Here is a 12223-nt window from a genome sequence, read left to right on the forward strand (position 1 = left end):
CTTCTGTTGATTAAACGCTGATGATCTCAATGTAAATGTCATTATTCCTCATATAAAGTCAGTGGATGGAGGCAAAAAACTATTTCCTTTATGTCATCTCTAACTGCACCTTAATAACAAAAATACAGGATTTTACTATACATTAAAAAAGGAAAACTCTTCTAAATGTGTATCATTTTTACTCGACTCATCTCCCGGCTGAATTTTAAGGATTATACCCTTTATTGGAAGCCTGGAGGGTTCATTGAAAGCAACAGGAGTAAAATTAGTTGACGCGTCAAAACTAACATACTTTGATTCGTTCGTATTGCACAGGGGGAAAGTAATCACTGTAGTAAATTTTTTAGTACAATCACTTTAATTAAAATACTTATGCAAGCAATTTTCTATTTTCTGTTGAACATTAAAGGGAGCATTTTCTTCTGTCTGAGAACTGCATATCAAAGGATACATTACCTCGGGCGACCTCTAGTGGACAGTATGTGTTAGTGACTTTAAACAAAGATACAATTTTTTGTTTCTGAAGAAAAAAAAAAGGCAAACCATAAACTAGCCTGAATTCAGTATCAGGACTTCTGAAGATATTGAGCCTAGTTGTGTTAAAATGTTACATGACAGGAAGACTGTAAGGACACTATACCCACTGTCCAAAATGATAGTGCCAATATGCTGTGGGGATGCTTTTCTTTATGTAGAAAACAAAAGAACAACTCTAATCATAACATATGGGGAGTGGGATGGAGTTGAATACAGAACAATTCTGGAACAGAATATGCCAAAGTGTCGGTACTGGGAAATAGGTGTATCTGTTACCAGGACAACAACACAAACCCTCAGCCATAGCTGACCCTTTAAAGCCTGGACCATGAAATTACTTTTAGGAAATTCTATATTTTTCAATTTAATTTAAAAAATAAAATCAGAACTTTTGTATGAAGCTAATTCAATTAAATTCAGTTTATATTTATGATGCCATTTCACATGTCATCTGAAGGTACTTTACAGAGAAAATAGAGTGAGATTGGTTATCGATTGTATCCAGTCATTGACTTGCTCTTCCTGGATGGGCCTGTGGTGATGAACTTCACTTTTATTTTGTTGTTGACTCTTCAGCAACTCCTCACACAGAGCCTGTATGTAGTGACATTGGACAGGAAAAACTCCCTTTTAACAGGAAGAAACCTCCAGCAGAACCAGGCTCAGTGTGAGCGGACTTCTGCAGACGCCAACTGGGGTTCAAGGAGAAAGAAGCAGAAGAATAAAAGGTAACTGACAACCAGCTCCAGCGGTGGTCCAGTCCTGTTAAGACATAGCCAGGCAGACAGACTACAAGCCAGTTCTGCTAGTCAGACCAAAAGAAACAGGAATACACTGGAAACAGGTACAGCTCCAATTTTTATGACAGAGATGCCTATGGCAGCCAGATAGGTATCACAGCAGAACAGACCAGAGGAAGCCACTATGATTGGGAAAAAGAGGAGAGAACATAAAGTTATAAGTGGAACTACACAAATACTGCAGAATTAATTACCTTGTCATTCAGGTCAGGTGTGTAGAGGCAGGGAAACACCTAAAATGTCTGAGCACCAGGGTTAACAATCTCTGATCTATATCACCTGCAATTGCAGGTCCCAGGGTTTGTCTCTCACCATCACCGAGCACCAGGGAGGGTGCGACCTGGACGGCCTGCCTGTCCATTTCAAGGCAACGCAGAGTTCATTTACATATAAACTTGTTCTATTCTTTGTGAGCGAATCAGAGTACCCAGAGATAGGTACCCAAATAAAATAATTTTATTTTCTTTATGTTGACCTTTTTCTTCATAAAGATGGACAAGGTCAACAAGCAAAAAAAAAGAAAAACAACCATTAAAGCAATTATGCAACTGTTCAACAAATTCAACACTGCTTTTTTTCTTCACAGAACAGAAAGGCCTTTTTACCCCCATGTCTATGAAGACATGATTAAAAAAAATGATTGCAGCAATTTGCTATATAATTTTTAGCAGTATGAAATACCACTTTCTTCAAATCAAGGAGCAACATTTGAGTAAATATCGTTACATTTGTGTTAGGAAATTGCAAGTTTCATATAGGCTGATTGTAAGAGTTTAATACTCTATTTTTGTTTGACTGCAGAGTTTTAAATCAAACAAGAAAACAGTAAATCACCTGTACTATACCCATCAGAAACTGTTTTGACTGAACATGCAAATAAAAATCACAGAAAATGTATTGAAATTCATTTCACAACACCTTGAACAATATTTGTTACTGAACTGTACTTAAGGTTTTCTGTACAATTATAATTTACTTAAGTAAAATTAAACAGTTAAAATTTAAGCTTCAGAACCAATTTAAAGCTATCAAGTATAGAAAACTTTGAAATAGTTTTTACCTAAGCAGAAAATACATATATAGGAATAAACATAGCTTATATTTTACTGTACAGTTGTAAAATCTTACCATAATGCTTTTATAGTAGCTTTTTATGATTTTATGGTTTTGTCGTCAACACACCTTCAAGCTGTTTCACAAAGCAACTAAAACCAATCCTAGAGTATATTGGAGATTTAAGTTCACTTCAATGGCTGCCTGTTAATTTTAGGACTCATCTTTTACTTTGTTTTTAGTCTTTAAATGGCCTTACCCACCATATATTGCTGATCCATATGTACAGCTTCGTTCTCTTCGCACAGGGGATCAATTACTCCTGTCAGTGCCCAGAACGAGGCATAAACTCAGAAGGGATGGTGTTACATGTAGCTGGAACCCAAAATCTGGAATTATTTGCCAATGTATAACAGGCAGGCTTCCTGTTAGTCCATTGTTAATTCTTTTTATTTTTTAAGTCTAATTTCCAGCGTTTAATACTCAAAAGGATGTTGGTTGATTTTTTCTTTTATTTTCTATATTGTTTTGACTTATTTTATACTCTTAAACTTAGTGCATTTTATTGTGTTTGTATTTATGCCTTTGTGCAGCACATTAGCCCTATAGTTTTGTTAAAGTGCTATATAAATAAAATTGGATTGGAGAATATGGTACAATTTATTTTCCATGCAGCTCTGCTTCAACAAAAAAAAAAAAAAACTAAAATTCTTCAGCATGCCACCCGGTTCTGCAGAGCTATGCGAACGAGCAATTTAACTGATTCAGTTGAGTTAGACCGATTAATCTTTCTGCATGTTGGGTAGGAGGGGCCTCACCGTGAAAATTTAAGTTGAATCTAGGGAGTAAGTGTCCCAGGCTGCAAAAACACATGTGGAAAAATCGAAAGAAAATAGATCTAGTCACACAAAAGACAATTCACTTGCTTACAAAAACTACACTTTATTTCAAATTGAGACAAAGCTAAACTGTGAAAAGTTCAATCACTCCTGCACAGCAAAACAAGCTGATATGAGAGCAATATATTATCTATGTGGGGAAACGACAGCAACAACAGAGGGGAGATGGAGGGAGCAGCACAGTAACGACACCAAACGGCTTTACGACAAAATGAATCTTTGCCCTTTAACCAAAAAAAAAAAAAAAAAAAGACCCCCCTACATCCATGGCATGACTCCTAAGGGCTGCATGTTTGGTTAGGTAGTGAGTGTTGAAGCAATCGTGTGCAGCCTCTGCTCCAATCTGTGCAGAAGTATCCCTCCATGATGAGCACAGCAGCCCATGGAGCTTCAAGTTAATCCAATGAAATACATTTTAGCTCTCCGTTTAGTCTGCAGAGGAGTCTCAAAGAAAAAAGCAGGTTTCATTGCGTGTCCGAGCAGAAATGTCCAAAGGCACTTCGGACACAGGTGGGACGGTCCCCTGTGAGTTGAGCTGCTGCTTCGACCGGCTCCTCAAAATTCAAGCTTAACATGACGGAAGGTATACTTCATGATTCACACATTGTATCAACAAAACAGGAGCCGTTACTGGAAAAATTAAACATTAACAGTCCTCAAGAAATTGCTAGATCGTGGCCCAAGATACCGTCAATAAAAAATACAGAATATCCCAAATAATTAATCGATGGAAGTCTCCAATAATTCATCGTTAGATAGACCGAAACAATTTGACCGAAAAAAAAAAAAACGTATCTGCAGCATTTAGCAAATTTATCTTCAAAATAAATGTATTAAAGGCAAATTATACCAGACAGCAAATTAAACTCCTCTATAGTTTGGCATTAAACGTTTAGAGAACATGTTTTATAAAACAACCGATACACCCGATTCTTTCAATGAGGCTACAAATACCAGGAAGTAGGTCAATTTTAAGGGAAAATGTGACTGTGCGTCAAATCCTTAACGTGCTTTGGTGATTTCACAATAACATTTAAAGTCAAAGCAATAGATCACCAACAAAGCATATTATTAATGGCTATTACTTTTCTCTCAGAGAGATAAATGTGCAATTCTAAGCAACAGGAAGTCTCAACTCTACATGAGGTAATGGCAACAGGATTAAGGAAGGTTCAGGAACTCCCAAGTTTTAAAATGAAGGTTGCATGCATGAACCTTTATACAAAGAGAACTACAGAGAAATATGTAAATCTATGGAATGCTCTGCATAGCAGCCCCTTAATTATTACACAGATGGACTTTGAAGCTTACATACACCCATCACAAATAATGTAAAAATTATTTCTGAGGCTCTTTATGATCCATTTGGACCCTCTTTTAACCAGTGTGGAAACATCTTAGAACAAAAAGATTCAATTAGCTTTAAAGAGAAGCTGTTTGGTTTTGATTAATACAGCTTAAAAATAAACCGACTGCTATGTGGCTAAAATGTCGTTTCACGAATTGAACCGGACCCACCAATTGTCCGTAGCTAGCAACAAGACCATGGCCTAATTCGGAGCGGATATTTCTTCTGCTCCTCTTGGCAGAATTTACAGGGTTCAGTGATTGTCGTTGGTTTTCTTAACACAGATCCAGCTTTTAAGAAAAGTCCAGAAACATTTAACAGAGCGGCGAGGATCAGGCTTTAAGGAGACCAATCAGGAATTGTAAAGAAAGCTTCGAGAACTCAGTCCTGCTGTGTGGAAAAACAAGAGTCAAACGCTTCAACTTGGGGTAAAAAAATAAAATAAAAAATAGACGCTTAGGACGAATAAAAGCTAAACAGTATCATAATTTGCAGCTTCTTTTGAGTGGATTCATTCCATTCTATACGTTCTGAGGAAATCCAAGGTGAGGCTCTGGGAAGCATGGTAGTGGCTGCAGCAGGCTAAGGGTCTGTTTTACTATCAGTAATACTGTAGTATTTCACAAAATTGAGAAAATAAAAAAAGGACCCTACCCAACTCTTCAGCTTGGTCAATCAACAGCTTGATGGTTGAAATTGAGTTGGGAATTATCACAAAGCTATTGGGACGGCCCCAAACATCAGCCCTGTTAAAATCGTACATAAACTACCAAAAGTACTGGTAATTATTTAACATGGTAAGTTGACTAAGATTCAATCCTTTCTGCAAGGATGACACGAGGAAAAGGAAGCAGCGTCAGCCACGTTCAAGGCAGCAAAATAACCGTTTCAGACAAGCTTTACTGTTGCTATGGACTACAGTGCTTCATCATGCAGTCACAATTATACAAGGGCCTTCTTGTAGGGCATCTTTAAGAGTCTTTTAAGAGCGATTTATTCAAGCATAACTGGGGGGTGTATCCATGTATAAAAGCCTGGAAAATATAGGATAAATTCAACCATCTGTACCAAGTTCTTGCTGTAAAAATCACTGACATTGTGTCGTTTAATCGACGCAAAAAAACAAAAAAACGGCTAAAACAAAATCTATAATAATAAGTCATTAATGCTAGCAGAGAATGTATGTAATCTACAGACAGCAGCTTTAAGTGACAACACAGCACACACCCAGTAAGCACAGGGAATATTAACACGTCTTCAGAAAGGTATCAGTGCATAAATGTACATGAAAATAGAAAAAAAACAAAAAAAAACAACACCTTGGGCTAAAGCTTACCTGCAAAACTATAAAGCTGATAATGCATGAGAAGACACAGGTGAACTGGTAAACGGAGGGCAAAAATACACAGAAAGCAGGGAAGTCTGGAAATCCTTAAACTGGATAACTCCCTGAGTTATCTCTTCTATCAATAACTTTAAACACAAACTGATAAAACGGAAAGTGACTCATTTAGCTGTTGCTACCAAACCTCATAGTCACCATTTTGAAATGTTTTTTTTTAATTATTTTTTGCTTAGCATGATGTTGATCCGCTGAATTTATGAGGACAAATGTTTGCCCAGCTGCTGCATGTCTGATTCAACAGTTATTAAAAACTGGGGTCTCCTTTGCAAACTGTCCCTTTAAGACACATATGGTCTAAAAAAGTGGCGTTTGCCCTCATTAACCCCAAACAAATACAGCATATTTAGAACAGTGTAGAAAAGAAGAGCTTTACAGGACTGCTGCCATGACAAATGTTCAGATACTGACAGAGAAACCTTCCAAGCACCCATATCTGAGTCCACTCCCGAAGGTGGAGGTTAGAGGCTCCGCCTGCTGCGCTGGACTCCATCCTAACGTTTATATCCTGAGGCTTTACAGAGAGGTGGCAGGCTGTATTCCTCATGACGATTTCTAATAATTTTACAGAAGCATCAGCTCTGTGATTTGCTTTGTTTTTTTTCCTTTTCCAAAATTTTGTTTTCCTCAAAAACCAGGATGTAAAGATGTGAATTTCAATATTTTCTGAGCTTCTTAGAATTGGTGTGAAACTGCTGCAAGGCTCCAGAGGCACAACCTTAATCTGAGAAGGTCATCACCAGTACGAATCTTGTAGTTGCTCAGAAAATGTGCAGCTTGTCATGAAAGGGAAGAACTAATAAATTAAGTCTTGGGGGGGGAGATAAAATAAAAGACCCTAAATGCTTCTTTTTTGGAGTTAGCATTCCTGTTTCCCAAGAGCAGGTTCTATAAGGACCAGTGCATCTCTTCAAAGTCTACGGTTTCTCCCAAGTTTGTGTCGGTCTCCAGCAGGCTCATGATCACTGCCATGGCTGCTTCGTCGTTGCTCAGACTGTTCAGGCTGGCTCCAACAACACTGTCCAAATCCAGCTGGGAACTCTCCCCTGAAAGAAAAAACAAAAAGAAAAAAAATATATAAATACAAGGAGACACATTTAAGTTGAATCTCATTTGCCCTTCTTCCCTCTCATTCCTTAACCCTACATCTAAGGTTTAGAGTCCTAATAGTTTTTATGGAGCATGCAGAGAGCCTATAGGTGAAACAGGCACAGCTCATTAAATCCCCAAATATTAGGACTTTCACAATTAGCATATCTCCAATAATAACCACTAATTATGTTTTTTATTAATGTTAATTGTTGCTAGTAATCAGAAGATATTAAATATATATTGATATTTATTTTAAATCATAATTAACAGCAAACGTTGAGCTCATTCCAAGGTTTTCCTCCTCAGTAATCATCAAAAGAAAAAGAGACATCTTTGTTATAGTTAAATACGTTTCTCAGGTGAATCTTTACTGCACCAAGTAGGACTGAATGATATTAGAAAAAAAACACGTTGCTGTACAATCATTGAAGATTGTGTTGATACCCATTTATCCAACATTTTTAGACAGTTTTCAACTTTTAAACAGGGTGCACGAGAAGAAATGGGCTCGTGCATGCTCTCGCACACGTTTAATAAGCGTTCCCTCTCTGGAACGGGTACAGGGTTGTGCATGTGCATTTTTTATTTTTTTAAAGTGGAGGGGTGGGGTCTTTTTAAAAAATAAAAAAAAATCCTTGACTATCAAATAAAAAAAAACAAACAAACAAAAAAAAAAACAATGAGGAAAATGGGCTACCTCTGCACCGCCACTCAGGGAAAAAGCGCTGTGGAGCCCTTTTTGCATATCTGTAGTTGAGGCAGTCACAGTAGATGACGTGGACCAACTCAAACCCAAAACAACATGGATACCAATGATCAATATCTGATGAATGTCTGATGAACATATACAGCACTTGATTTTTATCTATACATTTAGTTTGATAGCTTCGAATAATATTGCAATTCATAGTGATTTTGCAATATTGTGACTGTATCGTATTGGAACCCAGGTATCATGACACATATCGCAACACCAGTGCCATTCGAAAAGTAAAAAAAACAACAACAAACAACTGGACTTTGTTTCCACGTTTTAAGACGTTTCTCCTTTCATCCAGGATGTTTTTTCATTTCAAATATCAGAAATAGCATTGAGTTCCTTCTACAGTAGCCCAACAAAGCCTTGTTTTTGCTTAGACGACATGCAAATCGAAATGGACGAAACGGGTCCACCCCTTGAATGGGGCTCATTTGGCTTCCTTTGTTAGCCTGCAATGCCCCATTAATGTCTAAGTCTCTGTAGGGAGGGTCGTTAAAGGGAATTCTGGGAACAAAGTGCAGTGTTTTTTTTTTTTTTTTTTAACTTTGTTGGAATGAACATGACCTGGATGACTGAGAATCTTCATCAGCATACAACACCGATGCCAATACTCACCCCTAGAACGACATCAGCACCAAATAAGGGTTTAATACATTGGGGACGATACACGGAACGTTTCAAATGTATCAAAAAGAATTTCCTCAAAGAGTATTTCTCAATTTTGTTTTTCTTTAGCATAAAAATCTGCACAACTGGACTGATAACTGGTTCCAAGACACGTGAACATATCAGGCAATCATTTTCAATATTATTAACAAGTTAGAAGTGAGAGTCATGTATGTCAGTGTCATATCTTTATATTCTTCCAGATTAAGGACCAAGGAGCAGTGGGGAGGAGGAACTCTAGAAGTAGGTTTAATCCTGAGAAATTGGATTCAGCTTTATAATCAGTTGTTAAACAAAAGGGTAATTAAGGGGATGTGATTAAGGTACCCATAAGAGAGTCTCCTCCTGAGAACGAAGCCCCTTGAGGCTCACCCTCCGAGCTCGACTTTCCAGGAATCTCCATGTCAGAAGTTTCTCCATTTGGCACCTTAAAACACAAAGATTATCAGATTAGAGACCTTACATCTGAGGGTTGGAACTAAAAAAAGACAAAAAAAATCAGGGTGAGCAGCCATAAAAATCTACTTGTTTAAAGTGAAATGAAACCTGTAGAACATTTAAGAACTTCAACATCAAGTTGTGATTATTAGACATGGTACATAACTTTTAAAACATAATTTAAATAAAAAAAAAAAAGAGGGGAACCGGTCATATTCCTGTGGCTGCTTCTCAATAGATTACAATGCGTTTAATTTTCAGCTAATCAAAAAGTTAAAACTCAAATACATTTTTTATTCTTCCTCTTACCAATTTGCAAAACAAAAACTTTGTCCAACTGAAAATAATGCAGCCTGATCTGAACTCATGAAATGAGCATCTCAGTACAGAAGGAAATATAAAATTAAAAGCCTAATTAAACAAGCAATTTTAACTCCATTCATGAAAGAAACATCATCTAAAGTAATCAAGAGTCCTTACAGCTTTTATGTTGCGAAAAAAAAAAAAATCTAATTTATCCATTTTGTTAAGGTCCAACACCTGACAAAACTTTAATAGGTAAATATTAACCTGAACAGCACCATCTTGTGGCAGAATTAATGCCGTTTTCTGGATAAAAGACTTATTTGTTGTTCAGAAGACAAAAACTTACACTGTTGATCTGATTGAGAGTCTGGGGCGATTTATCCTGAACCAGACTGAACGGACTGACGTTCCCACTGGAAGGTGATGAATTCATCCTGAACAGACCAACACAAATCAAATAAACACTAGCTTCACTGGTATGCGTTGGTTCAGAAGCATGTTTCAGGGTCTGATACACATGATGAAGTCTGTGACAATAAGCTGTTCAGGCTATTCTGATCTATAAACAATGACGCTTTCAGCTCTGTGCCTCATAGTTAGTGTGAGGTTCTGTTCTTTTTACTTCATTGCTAAACATTTCCTCTGTTCTAGACTCACTGTCCAAAGAAGAGACACATTAAAAACTTCTAATTTCTTCATTCTCTTCACTTATTACTTCTCACATGATCTGATTTTAATAATAAAACAATGTCTTATAAAACAGAGTGCTCTCTAATTTTTTTTTTTTACAAAGTTATTGCTCTGGTTATAATTTCGTACTTGTTAAAATCCAGTAGCTCGTTGGCAATCTGTGTCCCAATACTTCCAGCGTATATCATGGTTCCAGATGCAGAGGAGATGCCTGGTATGACTGGAAAGGACTTCTTGCAGTCTGTAAGAAAACACATTGGATTACAAGACTTCCAAAATTTGCTTTTTTAAACAGAGAGGCCATTTTCAGGTCAGGCTTTGATAACACTCCCTTTGGTCCCACTGTTTAATGCAAATTAGAAAAACTGCAACTTATGATTACCTTAATGTCTTAACTTAATTAAAAAACACTAGATAAAGTCATATGAGCTGGGACAAAATAAGTATATTTGGATCAAGCCTTTTTTCCTCAGATTCTTATTAATGAAAATAGATGTTTGAAAAGCTCTCATGCTGTATTTGACTTCTAATAGCAAACAGAAGTTTGTAAAAACACCTAAACATGCTACTCACTTTATTACAGTTATTCTGCACTTGATAAAAAACAATAAAATGTCTGTTTAACCTGCATATGTAGTAAATTCAGCTTTTCATCTATAGGTTTAATAAATGCCGAGGTATAGGCTCACCCATCATCAACTATATTAAAATCTGCATCTCTTAGACATAAGTAAAAACTAATCTATCCTAAACAGAATCAATTTTTTTTAATTGGTGAATTATTTAATACAAGTTCTAAATTTAGCCGTTTGCATTTTTCCAGCTGTTTTTTTCTTTTTAAATCAATGAATTTGACCTTAATTTAATGTTGTCATTTTGCAAACCAATGCAAAATGTCTGGGTTAATCAAATATTCATATCACTCTCCATTTCCTTTTCTTAATGCTTGAATACTCAATAACAGCTCAGATACCAACAGCTCTGCAGACTGCAGCCATGCAACAAGCTGAAAATCTGTGGTTTTTCAGGCAAACCTGTTGCAGCTACTTTCCTGCAAAAACGTTGTTCTTTCATGACTCTTTTTCGGCTAATTGCTTAAGCTCAAGTATTCTGATACACTCTTAAGAACATCAGATAAAAATATATAAAGTAATTTAACTAATATCTTACAGATTCCAATTTATAAACAAACCGAACCCTTTTCTCAAAGTTTCTTAATACAGCATGTTGAAAGGGAACTATAAACATTTCTGGGTCAGACTTGATTTTCTGTTTTCAGCGGAAAACCACCCACTTCATTCATACACTGGGGAAATCAGAGCAGTGTATGTAACATGAAGCAGTGCATAGAAACAGATCTGTGATTGTTATGGTCTGACCTTCTGAAGCCTTGGAATTGCCCGACTGTTCCGACTTGTGTCCTGATCGACCCGTTCGGCTGTTGTCATACCTTGTCGGCGGACGGGGTAACAGGAAACAGGTCATTTAGTGAGCAGCCATGTGCAGATATGGTTAGATAAACAATAAGCAGCGTAAGCATATACTTACGAAATGACTGTGTTGGTTGACACTATGTATTCAACCTCTTTGTTCCAGGGGTTAACAAAACTAAACCACTGACTTTGCAGAGTGACAAAAGAACCATACTTCGTTTTGAATTTATAGGAGTTTGTCTCTATTTTCTCTCGACTCCTCAGGACTGCAAAGAGGCAACAAGAACAAAAAAAAAAGAAGATAAACAATACAAGACAGAACACTCTGCACCTACTATAAGCAGTTTGCAAAAACTAGAAATTTAAAGCATTATGTGCATCACGGCAACGCATGACAAAGCAGTTAAGGGGTTATGAGTCAGGATAACAGACACTGCTAACCTTTTCGATGTCTGTCAGCTAAATGTAATAAATCATCCTGATGGAAGTACTCATAGCAAGACGTTCCAAGCAACTCTTGGGGAAGATAACCTAGAATGGTTGTTGCTCTGTTGGGGGAGAGAAGAGTGAAATAAGTCAAAATGAGCATTTCCCAAAAATTTATTAAAACACTGTAAATTCAATGGGTCTAAAAAAAAAAAAAAAAAAAAAAAAAAAAAAAAAAAAAAAAAAAAAAAATAAATCAAAAGATTCAAAATACTTAACATATTAACTGGAATATTTTAAAAGTCTTAAATGCAGAAAAAAAAAGTCTGCATTTTTTTTTCCAGTTGTAAAACACGTTTAGCTTTTTTAGCTT

The 12223-nt window shown here is 36.6% G+C and overlaps 1 protein-coding gene across 3 annotated transcripts in view; it reads right to left on the reverse strand.

The window, feature by feature from the left end:
* Nucleotides 1-3303: 3303 nt before the first annotated feature.
* Nucleotides 3304-12223, reverse strand: part of LOC107104192 (aryl hydrocarbon receptor nuclear translocator-like protein 2) — a 25465-nt gene continuing 16545 nt past the window's right edge. For all 3 annotated transcript variants that reach the window (XM_015404152.1, XM_015404146.1, XM_015404138.1), the window contains 7 exons: nt 11866-11972; nt 11540-11690; nt 11371-11441; nt 10121-10232; nt 9648-9735; nt 8885-8984; nt 3304-7085 (listed from right to left, as the gene is read on the reverse strand). In XM_015404152.1, the coding sequence (XP_015259638.1) occupies nt 6928-7085; nt 8885-8984; nt 9648-9735; nt 10121-10232; nt 11371-11441; nt 11540-11690; nt 11866-11972 (787 nt within the window). In that variant the 3' untranslated portion in view covers nt 3304-6927. The remainder of the gene's footprint in view (nt 7086-8884; nt 8985-9647; nt 9736-10120; nt 10233-11370; nt 11442-11539; nt 11691-11865; nt 11973-12223) is intronic.

This window comes from Cyprinodon variegatus, unplaced genomic scaffold (assembly GCF_000732505.1).
Source record: "Cyprinodon variegatus isolate N-32 unplaced genomic scaffold, C_variegatus-1.0 Scaffold35, whole genome shotgun sequence".
NCBI lineage: Eukaryota > Metazoa > Chordata > Actinopteri > Cyprinodontiformes > Cyprinodontidae > Cyprinodon > Cyprinodon variegatus.